At 39.5% G+C, this 19,565-nt stretch overlaps 2 protein-coding genes across 3 annotated transcripts; both read left to right on the top strand.

The window, feature by feature from the left end:
- The first annotated feature begins 416 nt into the window (after positions 1-416).
- khdrbs1a (KH domain containing, RNA binding, signal transduction associated 1a) lies at positions 417-5,850 on the top strand. Of its 2 annotated transcripts, XR_007035138.1 has the most exons (11): positions 417-751; positions 1,147-1,274; positions 1,648-1,764; positions 1,855-2,001; positions 2,090-2,214; positions 2,314-2,572; positions 2,651-2,727; positions 2,798-2,859; positions 2,956-3,131; positions 4,844-4,901; positions 4,986-5,850. XR_007035138.1 is itself a non-coding variant. In XM_047345843.1 (9 exons), the coding sequence occupies exons 1-9, from the start codon at positions 661-663 to the stop codon at positions 3,063-3,065; spliced, it is 1,116 nt and encodes a 371-aa protein (XP_047201799.1). In that variant the 5' UTR covers positions 418-660; the 3' UTR covers positions 3,066-3,857. The 2 variants fall into 2 exon arrangements, 1 of the variants encoding a protein (XP_047201799.1); XM_047345843.1 differs by lacking the exons at positions 4,844-4,901; positions 4,986-5,850 and having other exon boundaries at positions 418-751; positions 2,956-3,857.
- Positions 5,851-9,415: 3,565 nt separating this feature from the next.
- On the top strand, positions 9,416-19,284 carry tmem39b (transmembrane protein 39B). Its single transcript, XM_047393032.1, has 9 exons — positions 9,416-9,594; positions 10,234-10,437; positions 11,799-12,018; positions 12,241-12,324; positions 12,491-12,645; positions 14,651-14,984; positions 15,076-15,263; positions 16,039-16,159; positions 18,909-19,284. Exons 2-9 carry the CDS (start codon positions 10,307-10,309, stop codon positions 19,140-19,142), a joined length of 1,467 nt encoding a protein of 488 aa, XP_047248988.1. The 5' UTR covers positions 9,416-9,594; positions 10,234-10,306; the 3' UTR covers positions 19,143-19,284.
- Positions 19,285-19,565: the final 281 nt, after the last annotated feature.

Genomic DNA, 19,565 nt, shown 5'->3' with positions numbered 1-19,565 from the left:
CAACTTCTTTATGTTTAAGGCAGCCATATTGGATTTTGAGGATAGGGTTGGTGTGGCACATCTTAGACCATTCTGACTGGGGATCATTCTCGATTATTTTTCCAGCTTGAATTTTTTTTATTTACTGGAAATACCCACCCATAAACTCATGTCTTCTACACTGAAAAAAATACCCCAGCACTTGAAGAAGCTGCATGGGTTTAAAATGCTTCCTCAGGTTAAAGTTCCCATTAAGCACACACTTAGAATGAAATTACTATTAAATCAACTTTCCACAAAATTATTAATATAAAAAGACGTAAACACACTATAACTCAAGACATTATTAGTTTTAAAAATAACCCGTCAAGTAGAAGAAAGAGAATAAGAAGCGGGAACCAAGCGGATGTCCCGGCTGACCGTGACGTCTCTTCCTCCCTTTCCTCTCAAATGCTGCTGCGCCATCCCTCCTTTGTCTGCTGAGGAGAGAGACACCGGCCGGTATCGCAGCTCCTCTGCCCGTTGATATTTTCCGAACTAAAAATATCTTCTAAGACAACCCAAACCAAATCAACACGGTTTAATTTGGTTAGCGAGTGAGCTTTGAGTCCATCGACAGCAAGAAAACCAAGCAACCGTGAGTCCGCCATAGTCGAGCATTAGCAAAGAAAGAAAATCAAAATGGAAGACAAAAAATACCTCCCGGAGCTGCTGGCCGAGAAGGACAGCTTGGATTCATCGTTTACACACGCCATGAAACTCATCACCGCAGGTAATGTGAATATTTGCAGCATTATTAATCTGGGAAAGTCAAATAATTTGTATATTTTTTTATTTTTATGCCATGTTCTTTTTTTGCGGCCAGGCCTGAACAATGGCGCATTAAAACACGTGGTTAAAACAGACGTGGGCCAGACCTCTTCTCTCCATTAACATTCATCAGTAGATATTGCGATCCATATGGGATTTGATATAAAATGACTATAAATTATATTTATGTGACATTTGAAAGAGTCGATTGTCACCTTTTTTCCCATTGCGTCAGCATAAGCGCCAAAATCCTTCATCTTCAAGAAAAACTGCTGTTTTCAGGCTGCACAAATGAGGCCTGGGTTATTTTGTGTTTGCATTGTAATTTATGCTGAAATTTATACATTCTTGATGCAGAGATCGAGAGGATCCAGAAAGGTGAAGCCAAGAAGACCCCAGAGAAGGAGACATACCTGGACCTGTTTGCCACGAAAACTATGAAACTGAAGGAGCGAGTACTCATTCCAACCAAGCAGTATCCCAGGGTATTTATATATATATATATATATATATATATATATATTATTTTTTTAAAGGTCGTTATATCAATAAACTTAATTTTAGGGCTTTTTAATACTTCTAATTGTTTTGGTGTTCAAGATCAATGACTTTAATTTAGTTACATCTTAAGATTGTACATTTATTTGATTAGTTTTTCCATGTGCTTATGTATGATATTGTATGTTGAGGTAATTGCAATGAAACCCACTACTTGCTAACTATCATGAAGTCTACTAATTCATCTAGTGTCCTTGTTTGTGCAGTTATTTTTTAACAATGCAGCATTATTGGGGAGAACAGGAAGGTGTTGATGTGGCTGTTGCATTGATATTAAATGATGTGGTCATTATTTTGCAGGTCAACTTTGTGGGAAAGCTTTTAGGACCACAGGGCAGCACAATCAAGAGACTCCAGGAGGAGACAGGGGCAAAGATCTCGGTTTTGGGGAAAGGCTCCATGAGAGACAAGAATAAGGTTTGTGTTAAAGTGTTTTTTGTGCCACATTTCAGAGGAAAACTTCATTTTTATGAAATGATCATCTTAAACATGTGCAATATTCTCCAGGAGGAAGAACTTAGGAAGGGCGGTGAGTCAAAATATGCTCACCTGGCCATGGAGCTGCATGTGTTCATTGAGGTTACAGCACCCATACCAGAGGCTTATCTGCGTATGGCTCATGCCATGGATGAAGTCAAGAAGTTCCTCATCCCAGTCAGTGAAATCTTTCGTCCCATTACCTTAATCTGCTCTTTATATGATAAATGTGTAACCTCGTAAATGTTTCTGATTTTATTTACAGGAGCCTGGCGAGCATGACCCTTACATGGATCCTCAGTTCTTGAATGGATCCCAGGATGGTTCTGGAAGAGGGCGGGGTGGTCTTGGAAGGGGTAGAGGTGGACCACCTGGTGCAGGAGGACCAAGGTGAGTGCACTTGGAAAAAAAAAAAAAAATCCTGTTGAAGGATGTTGACCCAGTTTGTTTTATGTAAAGGTTTAAAATATACTTTATCTTGCCCCTCAGGGGACGAGGGATGCCACGTGGAACCCTCAGAGGAGCAATGCGTGGAGGAGCACCACGAGGTGGACCAGCAGGAGGCAACGCACCCAGAGGCGCCCCTGCTGGTAGGGGTGGGCCACCCTCTGCTCCTGCTAGAGGAGGGTCTGCTGCCCGCTCCAGGCCACCTTCAGCCGGTGCTCCAAGGATGCTCCCTGCTGCAGCACTGTCTCATCAAGCAGGTCCTTCAGGATCACAGCCCAAAGCTGACGCTTATGATGAATATGTAAGTACGTCAAAGTAACTCTAGGCATATCATTATAGCAGTATTTGTTGGTTACACTTTTTTTGTTGTTACATTTAGGGTTCATATGAGGAGCCTTATGCAGAGCCTGCCTATGAGGGATATGATGGCTATTACAGTCAGCAGCATGCTCCTGCGTAGGTCACATTTTATTTTTATTATATTTTTCTTGGATGTGTCTTCTCATTTCTTCATTTTTGCTTACAGGGATACTGAATACTATGATTATGGACACGGTGAAGCCCAGGATCCATCATATGAGGGCTATGGTACGTTTCACTTAACTACTACAGCGCGCCATAGTAAATGTTGTCTTGTGAATTAAACTGTGAAGGTTAACTGTGTTTTGGTTTGCCTGTGCCTAGGTCAAGGTGACTGGGACAATTCGTGGTCCAACTCTGGCGCTGGAGGCAAAGCTCCCTTAACGCGGCAGACGAAGGGATCATACAGGGAGCATCCATACGGCAGATACTGAACAACTACCGGTAGAGAGTTGCTATGGCAACTGTCTCCGATTGTAACAGGCTTAACTTTTCAAAAAGTAATTTCCCCTCTTGTTTGTTCCCCCCTTTTTTTACGGTTTATTTTATTTTTTGTTTTTTAACTTAGAGGCGTTTTGTTCGATGTATCAGGGTGCCAGATGAGAAACACAAGAATTTTTTTTTTTTATTGTTTATCTGTTTCCATTTAATGTTTTAGTTGCGTAGAAAGGAATTAGTCACTTAAACTTAACAGATGGAAAAAGTGATATTTGATGGCTATTTCAGTTAATTGTGATTGTGGCGATTAAACTCTTACCATATAGGCTGCATTTCTCAAAAGTCCTTCATGACTGGACAATAATTGCTCCTAATGCTTCAGTGTAAGTTTATATTTATATACCTAATACAAATTTAAACACAACCTTAAGATATTTTGATCAGCATCAAAAGTCTCATTTGTATTCAACATTGCAAATCTCGTTTTCTCCTAAAATATTGTAGAAATACATATTTCTGCCACCTTTACAATTGGTATTTTAAGACGTTCTGTAACGTGCAAAATTATACTGATCTAATTTTCTGTTAAGTTTGAAGGATATAAGAAAGGCTGCAGCCACCTCAATATTTTGTACATAACCTTAGGATAACTGTGTATGCTTTAAGTCGTGCCGTCTCCAAAATGCTTAATGCTTGTGTACCTTTTTGACTAAATAGGATACTAAACATCCCAAAATGTTTTTCTGCAGTGCGTGTTTCAATAAAGTTTCTAGTTTCATTTTAATCAATCTAAACTTGGTATTTTTGCCTTTATTGTACCAAAGGATTTCCTTCACTTTGTGAAAATGGTCCTCAACGGCTCCCCAATGCTCTTTAAGCTTGTATGTGTACACATCAACCTGAACTGAATCTGGAAAAATCCAAGGAAAAAAAAAAAAAAAAAGACAAGCAGTGTTTTGCCCAAAGAGCTCACCACTTCGTCTGTTTTTCAAAACTAGATGACACTTGTAATGCCACCTTCAAAAACACAAAATAAAGCTCATCATTCCTTGAGGTTATGTGCTGCCAAATTCATGTTTGATTTGACAATGATGCAGTGCTTTAACATGTATTGTCATTAATCTTTAGTTAGTGTATCTCTCAGAGCTCTCAAGAGCGCAATGTATCTTCAGCCACTTGAAAATGACTGAATTTCAACAGTATTCCCCAAATCAAGCTTGCAGGGATCTTACTTGACTTTGATGCAAAGTCATGCTGGCTGCTTTTTATAAAAGAAAAATATCGCAGAGGAGAGGATTCTAAAAGCCTAAAGGTCGCCACAAGAAGGTAAAACTAACCCCAACACTCATTTATTAGATTTATTTGTTCTGTTTTTTATTTTTATTTTCTGTGCAAAACATGTTTAAGTAATGCAAGTCATCCAAAACATCAAAACCATTAAAGTACAAAATTATTCTGTGATATTCAGTAGTTTATTCCGAGCAAAATTAAGACGCACAAAACAATCATGTGGTTGTGATGCAACTCTTGCTCAAACAAAACCAATAATTGTTTCATCTCACTCAATACTTATACCCATCTTGATTATTTCTGTAGAGTAGCTGCACTTAAAGCCTTAAAACATTCCATTAATGGGCAAAAACTTACAGCTCGAGTTGCATGATACTTTTTATTTTTATTTAGTATAAAATTAGCTCTGCATGTTTTGTTGCTCACTTGGTTATGCATTTGGACATTTGTGTTTTCTGGAGCTCATTTCTTTTTCTCCTCTTAGGTTGTCAGCACTCTTGGTGCAGTTGATAGATTCAGGTCCAGCGGCTCGGGCCTGTAAGGTCAGTTATTAAAGAGCATATTCAGGTTTTAATATTGTTTTTCCTCTTAATAAAGTTTGATGATTGGTTTTCTGTTTTCAACAGGTCCATTGAACCTGCAAGGTTTCCTTGATGGGATATTTGGACCAAATGGTGTCCAAGGGAATTAGTCTGGTTTGATAATTCCCGTATTTTACGGTTTCTATGAAGGAAGTATCGAATGGCTTTTTTAAATTAACTGGATGTATGTTTTATTTTTTATAAATGTCTAGTTTTTTTAATGTTTTGCAATGCATTTAACCACATTTTGTATTTAAAAAAAAAAAAAACTCAAAATAAAAAGCTCTTTTTTTTTTTACCAGTTGTATTTATTTAGGTTTTTTTTTTTGTTTTTTTTAAGGATGACCAGATGTACAATTTTGTATTATCGTTACATAAAGTAAACGTTTTAGAGTGGTATAGTCAAAGTCCAGTCTACTCTGATTTGGATTACTGTGGTATTTTCATGTATTAAAACCTTCCAGTGTGGCTGAAATTAATCCACAGCAATGTAAGACAAACTGTCTTACATAAACCTCTGATGGCAATTGTTGCTGCCAAGGGTGGGACAACCAGGTGCTGGCCTGACTTCTTCAATGAAGCTATGATTTGGATCATGCTGCTTGTATTTGATCAGGTTATTTTAATTATGCCATGCAAAAAGAAAATTTGTGTCAGGTGAATACTAATTCCCTCAGCACTGTACATATTAACTTTCATGGGATTTTAATGTGTTTTCAGTGAGGCAGCATGTATTTCTGGGGTTCATAAAATATTTTTTAGGTTCTGATAATCATGTAATAACAGCATGGGAATCTGGAAATATTTTTGAGTTTCCAAATTAAATCACTTGTTCACAGAAAACCACAGGTTTGGCCCATAAGTGTATAATCTGTATTTTTATAATCAAAACAATAAAAAGTTAATTCCTGTGGTTGTATTATGTAGATGGTCAGATGGGTGGGTAAATTACCAGGGTCACTACTGTAACTGACTCATTAAAGATCCTCAAGGGGCCTCTAGACATACATTGTCCTGAGTTGGCTCTGGTGTAGATGTTATTGACATTTCTGTTTTGAAGTTTTACCAAACTAAACAGAGCTTATAAACTCCTTTCAAAGGATGTGTATAGACTACAAACCAGTTTGTGGAATACATCTAATTTGGTTCTGATGGTTCCTGCTGCAATGTTTCTGGCATGGAGGTGCAACATACCGCAGCATAAAAAAGAAACTTAAATAGGAGAAAACTGCTAATTGTTTATAGATTCATGTTACACAGGGTGATATATTCCAAGTGTTTATTAATGTTCATTATTATTGCTAACGAGCTAACTCCAAAGTTCTGTTTCTCTGAATTTAAAATATTGCTTGAAACCAGCAAAGAATTTTAATACCATAATGTTACGGCCATCGTAATCAAGCATATTAATAGAACGTTAACTGGAGGGAAACAATACACAACATTTCAAAAGTTTGTCATTGTTTCCAGAGGCACCACATACAGATGAGTTAAGGAGAAAAGGTACTGAACTGTTGCTCGGTTGTCCAAAGTCGGCTCTTTATTTGGAAAGGTCCCAGAGTTTGATGGAAGAGTGGATAGGGACAGAATCCAGGTTGCTTGAGGTTCATCCAAATTTTTCTCCAGTCTGATAATCTGTTAACCCAAGTCGTCTGCTGCTGTCAGTTCTTTGTGTTTTTCCAAGTCCAAAGTCAGCGCAGTGTTCTAACAAGAAATTTTGGAGCCCTTCACGGTTCCCTCTGATGACAAAACTTAATGGAGATGCTGATTTCATAATCAGGCAGGACTTGCACCCTGACCACACTGGCAAATGTGTCAGTACCTGCTTTAATTTAACAGCAAACTCCTGAGCTGAATCCCATAGATATTCTCTGGATTACAGGTCCTTCTCAAAATATTAACATATTGTGATAAAGTTCATTATTTTCAATAATGTTATGATGAAAATTTAACATTCATATATTTTAGATTCATTGCACACTAACCGGAATATTTCAGGTCTTTTATTGTCTTAATATGGATGATTTTGGCATACAGCTCATGAAAACCCAAAATTCCTATCTCACAAAATTAGCATATCATTAAAAGGGTCTCTAAACGAGATATGAACCTAATCATCTGAATCAACGAGTTAACTCTAAACACCTGCAAAAGATTCCTGAGGCCTTTAAAACTCCCAGCCTGGTTCATCACTCAAAACCCCAATCATGGGTAAGACTGCCGACCTGACTGCTGTCCAGAAGGCCACTATTGACACCCTCAAGCAAGAGGGTAAGACACAGAAAGAAATTTCTGAACGAATAGGCTGTTCCCAGAGTGCTGTATCAAGGCACCTCAGTGGGAAGTCTGTGGGAAGGAAAAAGTGTGGCAGAAAACGCTGCACAATGAGAAGAGGTGATGGACCCTGAGGAAGATTGTGGAGAAGGGCCGATTTCAGACCTTGGGGGACCTGCGGAAGCAGTGGACTGAGTCTGGAGTAGAAACATCCAGAGCCACCGTGCACAGGCGTGTGCAGGAAATGGGCTACAGGTGCCGCATTCCCCAGGTCAAGCCACTTTTGAACCAGAAACAGCGGCAGAAGCGCCTGACCTGGGCTACAGAGAAGCAGCACTGGACTGTTGCTCAGTGGTCCAAAGTACTTTTTTCGGATGAAAGCAAATTCTGCATGTCATTCGGAAATCAAGGTGCCAGAGTCTGGAGGAAGACTGGGGAGAAGGAAATGCCAAAATGCCAGAAGTCCAGTGTCAAGTACCCACAGTCAGTGATGGTCTGGGGTGCCGTGTCAGCTGCTGGTGTTGGTCCACTGTGTTTTATCAAGGGCAGGGTCAATGCAGCTAGCTATCAGGAGATTTTGGAGCACTTCATGCTTCCATCTGCTGAAAAGCATTATGGAGATGAAGATTTCATTTTTCAGCACGACCTGGCACCTGCTCACAGTGCCAAAACCACTGGTAAATGGTTTACTGACCATGGTATCACTGTGCTCAATTGGCCTGCCAACTCTCCTGACCTGAACCCCATAGAGAATCTGTGGGATATTGTGAAGAGAACGTTGAGAGACTCAAGACCCAAGACTCTGGATGAGCTAAAGGCTGCTATCGAAGCATCCTGGGCCTCCATAAGACCTCAGCAGTGCCACAGGCTGATTGCCTCCATGCCACGCCGCATTGAAGCAGTCATTTCTGCAAAAGGATTCCCGACCAAGTATTGAGTGCATAACTGTACATGATTATTTGAAGGTTGACGTTTTTTGTATTAAAAACACTTTTCTTTTATTGGTCGGATGAAATATGCTAATTTTGTGAGATAGGAATTTTGGGTTTTCACGAGCTGTATGCCAAAATCATCCATATTAAGACAATAAAAGACCTGAAATATTTCAGTTAGTGTGCAATGAATCTAAAATATATGAATGTTAAATTTTCATCATAACATTATGGAAAATAATGAACTTTATCACAATATGCTAATTTTTTGAGAAGGTCCTGTATTGTAAAGAGGAAGATAAGACATCAGACCAGATAATGTTGACAAGCTAAGGGCCACTATTAATGCAACCTGGGCTTCCTGGACACTTCAGCAGAGCCACAGGCTGATAGGCTCCATGCCATGCTGCATTGATGCAGCAAATCAAGTTTTTTATAACAAGTAACACCTCTATAAGTACTAAGGTTGCTGATATACTGAAACAGCAGGCTTATCCATTGGTACTATTTGATTGGTTGAAACAGTGTAATTATGTGTTGCAATTTGACCTAGCTTGAAGTTTTAAAACTTACGGCAGACACTAGACATGTTAATGGGAAGGTTGGAGGTTTCTCACCAATGCTAACCTCAAAATCCAATATAACTGCTTTGTGATAGTAAAATAATAGTTTTTTTTACACTTTTCTATTTGTACCTTACTAAATCTTTCTCACAAAGCACTATCCTGTAGAGAATATGTTGCTACGGTGTTTAAAATCTGAGAATGCTAATAGTAGTTAGCATGGTCAATGAACATGTCAATTTATTAGATTCAACTAGTTTTCCAAATTCAAACTGGAACACATTTAAGTTGGGTTATACATCATTCATACATATCTTATTATTACAAAGTTTGTATTTACCTGCAAATAATTAAAACCAATTAGTACCGCTAAAGGCAGCTCAGGTGCCACCAGCGGTACTTCTACCAGAGCTTGAGAACCATGGCAGTAATTCATGCAGAAGCAACACTGAGCCAGTATTAGGTGCATATATTGTTCAGTACATTGACATATTTTTCAGTGGCATTAAAATCTATTCAACTAGTCTTATATTTACATTTTAGCCATTCTCATCATTCATGTGTAATGAATCTATACATATATATATTTTTAATTGATTAAATTACTGTAACACACGACCTGTTCTGTGGTATTCTAATTTATGGAGATGCACCTGTTTTCTGGGATTGTATTTGCCACAGAGACAGAGAACCACTGTGTCCCTTTAAATAACTCTCCTCCCACAGCTAAGATCCACGCTCCCACCCACCAGCGACTTGTTTCACATCAACAATGAGTGTCTTCGCTGGCTTCAGTGCAAAAACGGCCAGTGTTTTTAAAAATCTTCTGAAAATTGAATCCATTATCAGTTAAACAGACCAACCTCTTACTGACCACCCGCAGCGGTAAGCGCATATTTTCCTCTGTGGTCTGTTTAGCTCAATAGTAGTTAGCTAGCAAGCTAGCTTTCTGTTAGCTTAGGCCTCAATCTTGATATTGAATCAAGCGTGGTGTTGGCGGAAAGACAGGGGGTCTCATTGTTGTGGACCACGTTGTTCCCCCCCTTGTGCTCCGTATCTCAAAAGGAAACGGCCCCTAGAACATTTTCGAAGCAGAAAGACAGCAGGAGATGTAGCTGTTTAGCTAACTTGTAATGACAGCTTCCGCAAAAGGTGTAGCCAAATTTGGGGTGTTATGGAGCTTGTAGAAACTTGTTTTGCAGCACAAACCTGTGCCCCAATGCATATTCATTATGCATGAAAGGCTTCTGGACATTTAGTTTTTGTGGCTATTCTCAGATTTTTATGAAGGTAGTGAACTATTTTAGGTTGTAAGGTTGTTTGTTTTGACTCTGCATAATTTTGTATTTTCCACTCCCATTTGATGCAACTGTGAGGAATGTTTTACTAGAAAGCTGTACACTTAAAATAAGAGAAAGTACACACACATATTAAAAAATACATGATTCATTTAAGAAGGCAATATAAAATGAAAATATTCAGCCTACTTTCAGTGTGTCTGACTGACTGCCCTAATGTAAACAGGTGCAAGAAAAGAGAGGTTGAATTCACCCAGCTTGGACAGGAAGCAAATAGGTGAACAGTGGGTGTCTTTGCCATGGCCGGTGGAAGGAGAGGGACGAATCGGACTACCTACTGCAGACCTCCGTTAAGCAGTGATCCAGGCTCTGTCAGCAATGGAAACCACACGACCAGTTCTCCAGTCACAGGGGTGCGATCTCGTGCAAGGCAAGTGTCCTATTTACCTTCTCACCTCATCTGTGCTGTGCAATCTGGAAAACTATACACTGCCTTGCTTAAATACCTATACATTACAGCAGCAAAGTACAATGGATGTCGACCAACACAGAGTAGCACAAAAACTTGAAGTAGAAGAAAATTATGCAAATAAAAATCCGAGAAGTGTGCCGTGTTGATGTATTCTGCCCTCTTTACACCCCTAAATTACTTCCAGTGCGAGCAGTTGTCACCTATTAATTAATGTAGTCCACCTTTTGTGTATTTATTTTTACTATAAATGCATTAGTAAACAAACAACATTATGAAGACCAAGGAACACTGCAGAAAGGTCAGAGATAAAGTTGTGGAGAAGTTTAAAGTAGAGATTAGGTTATGAAACAAGGTCCCAAGCTTTCAATATCTCTGCTAAAACCTTCACTTGGACATGACATGGCTGCCCAGGTTTGAGTAAGGAGAATATTAATTAGAGCAAAGAGGTCAAATGTAACTGCAGAGATCCACGGCTCAGGTTGGACAATCTGTTGATAAGTTGACGAATAGCTGTGAACGCCACAAATCTGGCTTTTATGGGAAAGTGGCAAAAAGAAAGTTGTTGGGGGGGCTAACTGGTATGTAGGTATTACATTTTACTTATTTCAAGAGATAATGCACATTGATCCGTCCATTATGTGACATGTTTCCATCTGCAGTCACTGGCTGGTAGGTACCATAAAACAAGACAAAAACATTAATTCTCAAATTACAAAATACTACAAACAGTTACACAAAAGATAATAGAAACATAGTCGGCGTGCAATGTAGTGGAGAAGGTGTTTACTTACTTGCAAACCTTTGTGTGGTGGAAACTACATGGCACATCACTGTGAAAATCTGCATGGTTCAACATGAGGGTGGAAACATGACTTTGTTGGGATCCTCTATGTTAGCAGCGACTGGGAAGTTGGTTAGAGTCTATGGGAAAATGATTACAGCTAAATCCATAGTAATCCTGAAAGAAAACCATTTGGAGGCTGCAAAAGACTAGAGACTAGGGACGGGGTTCACCTTCCAGTTAGATAATGACCCTAAACATACAGCCAGCACTACATTCGGATGGCTTGGCATAATCATGTGTTAAAATGTCCCAGTCAAATCCAGACCCTAGTCTTATTGAGAATCTGACGTACCAGGTAGATACATACCCCTGAATACTTAAAGCTGTACCTGCAGCAGCAAAGTCAAGTCAAGTTTATTTATATAGCGCTTTTCAGCAACAAGGCACTCAAAGCGCTGTACATAAGGCACCAAAGGTGATTCTACAAGGAATTAAGGGGTATGATTACTTTCTAACACTTTGGTTCTGCCTGTAGAAACGGCTCCGGAACCTGCATGTCCAGCCCCCCGCTTGCTGCTCAGACTGTGGTTCCTCTGAAGCACTGCAAGATCCCAGAGCTGTCCTTGGATCAGAACGTGTTGTTTGAGCTTCACCTCTTCTTCTGCCACCTGATCGCCCTCTTTGTCCACTATGTCAACATCTATAAGACTGTGTGGTGGTACCCCCCGTCACACCCTCCCTCACACACATCACTGGTCAGTACTCATAAGTCATATACCAAAGATCATGTCGGTACATTTCAAGCACAGGTCCATTTAAACCTGTGCTTGAAATGTATAATCTTAATCCTTTGATCTGTTTATTAAAACGTTTTTATTAAAGGCAGGATGATAATCTGGGGACAGAATCATAGATATGCTGCTTCTTTAAACGCGATGAGTTAAACTATAATACTGAATCAGTTCTGTCATTTCCAGAACTTTCATCTTATTGATTATAACATGCTGGTGTTCACAATCATCATTCTGGCAAGGAGGCTGATAGCAGCAATTGTAAAAGAGGTGAGTTTTTTTGGGGGGAAGTGGGGGTTGATAATAAAGAAGCTCATGTGATAAATAGTTGCTGTTGTACAAACATTAATTTCATGTGAACATCACTCTGTTTCCTGTCTTTGGCATTGTTTTATTTATGTAAAGTTCTTACTTGCCCACCCTCCTTTTCCTCCAGGCATCACAGAGTGGGAAACTCTCCTTCCCCCACTCAATATTTTTAGTGATGGCTCGGTTTGCAGTTCTAACGCTGACAGGCTGGAGCCTTTGTCGCTCCCTCATTTACCTGTTCAGAACCTACTCTGTCCTCAGCCTGCTCTTCCTTTGCTACCCGTAAGTATTCACCAAAAAAAAAGTAGTTTCCCTGTGTCCTTGATCCTGTGTTCCTCTGAAGCAATAAGCTGAGCTTTACATCTTCACCATTGATGTTTCTGCTGCTGTTTTCCTGTCATCAACTGGTTTAAATCGATGTGAATATTAACTAACACTGGTTTACCTAAAATGTTTCCAAGCGATTTGAGGGGTGACTGTTTGCTTTCAAGCTTTGTTTCCCTTCAGCGTTGGCTATTATCAAAGCATAAGTATCCTATTGAAAAGCTGCACATAAATTATTACGCAGGATAAGTAAAATAATAGCTTGATGAAATTTAAAATAGATGCTGAATGATTTAACAGCCACCTCCTAGCTTTTTTGATAGATGTTAATTGCATTCGATTAATATTTCTGAGGTTTTTAGCTTTTAGAAAAATAACACTGAGAGTTACTAAAGCAGCAACCCATACATACCATCACTGGTTTAATAATACTGACATCGCTAAAAAGCCAATTAAACAGGGGCAGAATGACAGCACTCAATGTAAATGTTTATCTTTTATTTATGATGACTGGAGATTATCTTAAGTGCTCCTGTTTGATGTGTGGGTCCGTTTGATTTGTTGGGCAGTGGTGTTCATGGACCACGGGTTACTAATGTTTTATAACAGTGTATTCATGTAGCTGTGGCCTCATAATGAAGACCACCTGGATTTATCTCAAGTGGATCTCTGTAATAAATTACTTTAAGTAATTTCAGAACACAATAAACTTAATTTAGCTCTGATAAGCTCATTACAAACGATACCTGTGGCCCTTCAAAATAAAAGAAATGTCCTGTTGCGTTCATTCAGGAAAGGCACTTTCTGTTTTGATTCATTCAGATATTAAATATGAACAGATGTTAACACATTTCTACACTTTTCCTTTCAACATAAATGCATGCATAGATTTCTAATGGGGTGAATATTACCCCTAATTATTTTCAGTTTTTTGCATATTGAATGAAATATTGCTATAAAGTTCTAATAAAGATAAATGTTTATTTAATAAATTAAGTCTGTGCAGGATTGAAATTTTAACCTACAGTAGTGCTGTGCTGTAGGTATGCTAGATGTCAAGTACAATATCTGATGAGAAAATGTTTTTTCAGTTATTAGAAACTTGAAGCTTGACTTAGACTCAGGAAAAATACTTTTCAAACATCTCTGGCGTTTATTGTTTGTATAAGCATAGGTAAAAGAAAATGGAAAAAACAGTTTTCTTGCTTTATTCTCTATATCTAGTTTCCTAAGATATAAAAATAAAAATTTCCTAAAATAGGCAAACAATCAGATTTGCCTTTATTTAGAATATGTAAGAAAACGAGTTTCTAAAAGATGATTGCAGGGCTGGTTAAACCTGAGTTGAGTTGGTGCTGGTGCTTCTGCCGTCGAAACAAAAAAACAAAACAAGAGCTTTTTCTTTGTGGTAGCATCATGAAGGACACTAACTACCAACGTAACATTTGGAAGTGCCATGTTTAAAAAATAAACGAAAATAATTAAAACATTCACAGGTCCAAAAATAAAAAGTCAGATTTATGAATCTGTCATAAAACGTTTCCTAAAACCTTTAGGAAAACTGGTGAAAGAAAGTTGGTTTGTAACAACTAAAAAAGGAATGGAAATCAGAAAACGTGGGAGTCTGTAAAGGCGTTTTGCTATGAAAAACCTTTAGGAACTCTGGTTGTTGCAACCCTGAATAACCATTTTATTGCTTGACTCTAAATATTCAACATTTGTGCACCAGTAACTTCACCGTTACAAACAAATGTTCAGTCTTGGGCTTTGTCAAAATGTTATTACTCAATTGTCCAAAATTAAAATGCAACTATATTTACATGTTTTTATATATTTCCTTCCTTCTTCTTGCCTTCTAATACTCTTTACCCTCTAAAGCCCTTTTTTGACAATATTGCTGCTGTAATCTTTGTGAAAGGATTTAAAATCAGCTAGATGTAACTTCAGGTGTTGATTCCCACAGGTTTGGGATGTATATTCCGTTCTTCCGGCTAAGCTGTGATTTCCGGCGAGCGGGCTCTCTCTCGCCGATCGCGAGCATCGGCTCCAAAGAGGTGGGCAGCGTGAGCCGCGGCAGGGACTACTTTACTGTGCTGAAGGAGACATGGAAGCAGCACACAAGCCAGCTGTACGGAGTTCAGGCCATGCCCACACACGCCTGCTGCCTCTCACCTGACCTCATTCGAAAAGAGGTGGAGTATCTAAAGATGGACTTCAACTGGAGGATGAAGGAAGTGCTGGTCAGCTCGATGCTTAGTGCGTACTATGTGGCGTTTGTACCAGTATGGTTCGTAAAGGTAAGATGCTGTTGAATTTTAGTACATTTTTAAATTCAGCTTCTGCGGTATGAGAATGTTAATGTTTTTCTTGATGTCTACTGTTGTCTAGAGCACTCAGTATGTAGATAAGCGATGGTCGTGTGAGCTCTTCATACTGGTATCCGTCAGCACATCAGTCATCCTCATGAGGCACTTGTTACCGCCTCGATACTGCGACTTGCTTCACAAAGCTGCAGCCCACCTTGGCTGTTGGCAGAAAGTTGACCCTTCGCTCTGCTCCAACGTCCTTCAGCACATGTGCGTAATCCTCTGTGTTTATTACTCTGTTTTAGCTCAGTTCAGATGCTGATGTGTAGATACTCAGTCATCTAGATAAAGGTTGTCGGAAAAACTAAATCAAAAGCAACTGCACCTTGGTAGTAGTTCTCGAAGACGTTGCTGCCTCTTTCAGAGATGATCTTCATTTCTGAGATCTTAGTGGGGAGTAGCCAGGTTTTTACGCTTCTAGGTTCAATTCACATACAAATCTGTGCTGCACATTACCTCATCATGTTGTTTGTATTCTTTGGTCATATGAATGAAGGTGTGAATTGCCCTGAAACTTCTTTGGAAGGAGTTCCAGTGCTGGGTTTTATGTGGGGGAAAGGTGAAAGTTCACTCCTCATCCTCTGTGAAGGGATGGTTTCTCATATCTGACCTAACTGACCTAATTGGAGGTTATGGTTTTGGACCGTGGGGTGTACATCAAGGAGGTTTCCTGGAAACCGACACACATAGACCACAATCTACTGTTTGCCTCACCATCCCATCCTGAAGAAAGCCCTCCAAGCTTGTGGATACCCACACTGGACTTTCATCAAATCAGCAAACCAACCCAGAAGACAAGAAAGTCACATGTTACTCCGATACTGATACTACTACTACTACTACTAGTACTGATAATCTTCAAACCTCAGACAAAGACTGGTATAAACAATTACAAGAAGTCCAGTTGCTTTTGATTCTGTTTTTCAACAGTTCAGTGCAGAGTAATTTCTAAACTAATGTGAGTCTGTTGTGTGTTTTTGTACAGATGGACTGAAGAGTACATGTGGCCACAGGGAGTTCTGGTAAAACATAATAAGAACGTCTATAAAGCCATGGGCCATTATAATGTCGCAGTTCCCTCAGATGTGTCTCACTATCGCTTTTATGTAAGTCCGACGGGATAAACACATCTTTCTTTTTGCTTTGATTTTATTTTAAAAAGGATCCACGTTGCCTTGTAAAAGTAATCACGCCTTCTGAATTAATTCCTTGTAAAACTGTGTTTCACTTCATTTACAGCTTCAAGTCATTTTAAGTATGACTCTGTCAGCATGTCTGGAAACTCACATTATTGCCTTTTCTTCTTTACAAAATCACTGAAGCTCAATCAAATTGCATAGCGAGTGGCTGATAACGGCAACATTCAAGTCTTACCACAGATTGTCAATTAGAATTAGGTCTCCACTTTGACTAGGCTGTTCTAACATGAATATGCTTTTATCTAAACCATTTCATTGTGGCTCTGGCTGTACAGGTCCTTCTCAAAATATTAGCATATTGTGATAAAGTTCATTATTTTCCATAATGTCATGATGAAAATTTAACATTCATATATTTTAGATTTATTGCACACTAACTGAAATATTTCAGGTCTTTTATTGTCTTAATACGGATGATTTTGGCATACAGCTCATGAAAACCCAAAATTCCTATCTCACAAAATTAGCATATCATTAAAAGGGTCTCTAAACGAGCTATGAACCTAATCATCTGAATCAACGAGTTAACTCTAAACACCTGCAAAAGATTCCTGAGGCCTTTAAAACTCCCAGCCTGGTTCATCACTCAAAACCCCAATCATGGGTAAGACTGCCGACCTGACTGCTGTCCAGAAGGCCACTATTGACACCCTCAAGCAAGAGGGTAAGACACAGAAAGAAATTTCTGAACGAAAAGGCTGTTCCCAGAGTGCTGTATCAAGGCACCTCAGTGGGAAGTCTGTGGGAAGGAAAAAGTGTGGCAGAAAACGCTGCACAACGAGAAGAGGTGACCGGACCCTGAGGAAGATTGTGGAGAAGGTCTGATTCCAGACCTTGGGGGACCTGCGGAAGCAGTGGACTGAGTCTGGAGTAGAAACATCCAGAGCCACCGTGCACAGGCGTGTGCAGGAAATGGGCTACAGGTGCTGCATTCCCCAGGTCAAGCCACTTTTGAACCAGAAACAGCGGCAGAAGCGCCAGACCTGGGCTACAGAGAAGCAGCACTGGACTGTTGCTCAGTGGTCCAAAGTACTTTTTTCGGATGAAAGCAAATTCTGCATGTCATCCGGAAATCAAGGTGCCAGAGTCTGGAGGAAGACTGGGGAGAAGGAAATGCCAAAATGCCAGAAGTCCAGTGTCAAGTACCCACAGTCAGTGATGGTCTGGGGTGCCGTGTCAGCTGCTGGTGTTGGTCCACTATGTTTTATCAAGGGCAGGGTCAATGCAGCTAGCTATCAGGAGATTTTGGAGCACTACATGCTTCCATCTGCTGAAAAGCTTTATGGAGATGAAGATTTCGTTTTTCAGCACGACCTGGCACCTGCTCACAGTGCCAAAACCACTGGTAAATGGTTTACTGACCATGGTATCACTGTGCTCAATTGGCCTGCCAACTCTCCTGACCTGAACCCCATAGAGAATCTGTGGGATATTGTGAAGAGAACGTTGAGAGACTCAAGACCCAACACTCTGGATGAGCTAAAGGCCGCTATCGAAGCATCCTGGGCCTCCATAAGACCTCAGCAGTGCCACAGGCTGATTGCCTCCATGCCACGCCGCATTGAAGCAGTCATTTCTGCCAAAGGATTCCCGACCAAGTATTGAGTGCATAACTGTACATGATTATTTGAAGGTTGACGTTTTTTGTATTAAAAACACTTTTCTTTTATTGGTCGGATGAAATATGCTAATTTTGTGAGATAGGAATTTTGGGTTTTCATGAGCTGTATGCCAAAATCATCCGTATTAAGACAATAAAAGACCTGAAATATTTCAGTTAATGTGCAATGAATCTAAAATATATGAATATTAAATTTTCATCATTACATTATAGAAAATAATGAACTTTATCACAATATGCTAATTTTTTGAGAAGGACCTGTATGTTGAGGATTGTTGTGTTTCTGGGAGTTGAACCTCTTTTGCTTTTTCAACTCTTCTGCAGCCTCCAACATGCTTTTCCCTCTGGACTACCCCGTATTTGTCTTCTATGATCTTTATATGAACTCCGACCAGCTTCCCTTTCCCTGCTATGAAAAGCCTCCCTGCTAGTTGTTCTGATTCTACCACCTTAGTTGTGGATCTCTGCAACGCCTCCAGAGTTACCAAGGGCTTCTTGGCTGCTCCTTAATGCTCTGTTTACCCAGCCTGTCTGTTTAGGTGGACGACCATGTCTTGCCAAACTCTTTCAGTTATTGGATAATGGATTGAACAGCTCCATGAGATGTTCAAAGCTTCAGATATCAGTTAATAACCTAATCCTGATTCCAACTTTCTCCCTGGCCTGTCTGCTGTTTCGCTTGAACTTCAAGATGCTGTTTGTTCTCTAGGAAACCTGAGGTCTTTGAACAGCTGTATTTAAACTGACATTAAATTACTCCATTTGCTGATTTGGTCACTTCTAAAGGGGATTGGTTCTATTGGATTTCATGTACATGTACGGGTATCAGAATAAATGAGGAATAAGTATTTTTAATGTCGCACTCTTCAGATTTTATTTGTTCAAAGGTTTTCCTTTTACTTCACAATTATGTGCAACTTCCTGTTAGTGCATCATGTAAAGTACCTTGAAAATACATTGAAGTTTGAGGTTAAATGTGACAAAATGTAAATTTACACATCTCAATACTACCCTGTCCCATTTTTTCCCCTCTAGTTTTTCTTCAACAAGCCGTTACGAATATTGAACATACTCATCATCCTCGAAGGTGCCATGATTTTCTACCAGCTCTACTCGCTGATCTGCTCAGAAAAGTGGCATCAGACGATATCGCTGGCCCTGATTCTCTTCAGCAACTACTACGCCTTCTTCAAACTCCTCAGAGACAGAATAGTCCTGGGAAAGGCTTACTCGTTCTCAAACAGCTCATCAGACCAGAAAGTCAGCTAAAACTCCACTTCTGGTCAGTCATGCTTAACTTGGAACAGGATAAACATGATTAAGAGCTCTGTATTTTTTCTACAAGCCAGATTTGTGTCACATTTTTGTTCTGAATTGCCATAAGAAAAATAAATATTTTTGTATTACTTTACAAAGTGTTTAAGATTTATTCATGCCTGACAACGGTTGTGCATATTTCAAACATGAACTTTGCGAAATCAGAAAGAGTTTGGTGCATTGACATCTCACAAAAGGCTGAGGCAGACTTGAGAAGCTCCTTGACATTAAAAAAAAACACTGGTGCTATGCAACTCTAAATGGACAACCAGCAGCATTGACTTTACAGACTGTTGATATGCTGCACATTAATAATTCACACTGGAAAGATGTTGTCTTTTTCTTGGGAAGATTGTGTAACATAAAATTGTTAAA

This window comes from Girardinichthys multiradiatus, chromosome 19, assembly GCF_021462225.1.
Source record: "Girardinichthys multiradiatus isolate DD_20200921_A chromosome 19, DD_fGirMul_XY1, whole genome shotgun sequence".
Taxonomy (NCBI): domain Eukaryota; kingdom Metazoa; phylum Chordata; class Actinopteri; order Cyprinodontiformes; family Goodeidae; genus Girardinichthys; species Girardinichthys multiradiatus.
This window is presented reverse-complemented; position numbering and strand designations above follow the sequence as displayed.

Bases quoted from the DNA above. Each gene is read 5' to 3' on its own strand.
- khdrbs1a (XM_047345843.1), top strand. From the start codon at position 661: ATGGAAGACAAAAAATACCTCCCGGAGCTGCTGGCCGAGAAGGACAGC. The intron at 1,275-1,647 runs GTATTTATATAT...ATTATTTTGCAG, and splicing joins CAACCAAGCAGTATCCCAGG to GTCAACTTTGTGGGAAAGCT. The intron at 2,002-2,089 runs GTCAGTGAAATC...TTTTATTTACAG, and splicing joins TCAAGAAGTTCCTCATCCCA to GAGCCTGGCGAGCATGACCC.
- tmem39b (XM_047393032.1), top strand. From the start codon at position 10,307: ATGGCCGGTGGAAGGAGAGGGACGAATCGGACTACCTACTGCAGACCT. The intron at 10,438-11,798 runs GCAAGTGTCCTA...TTCTGCCTGTAG, and splicing joins GGGGTGCGATCTCGTGCAAG to AAACGGCTCCGGAACCTGCA. The intron at 12,646-14,650 runs GTAAGTATTCAC...TGATTCCCACAG, and splicing joins CTGCTCTTCCTTTGCTACCC to GTTTGGGATGTATATTCCGT.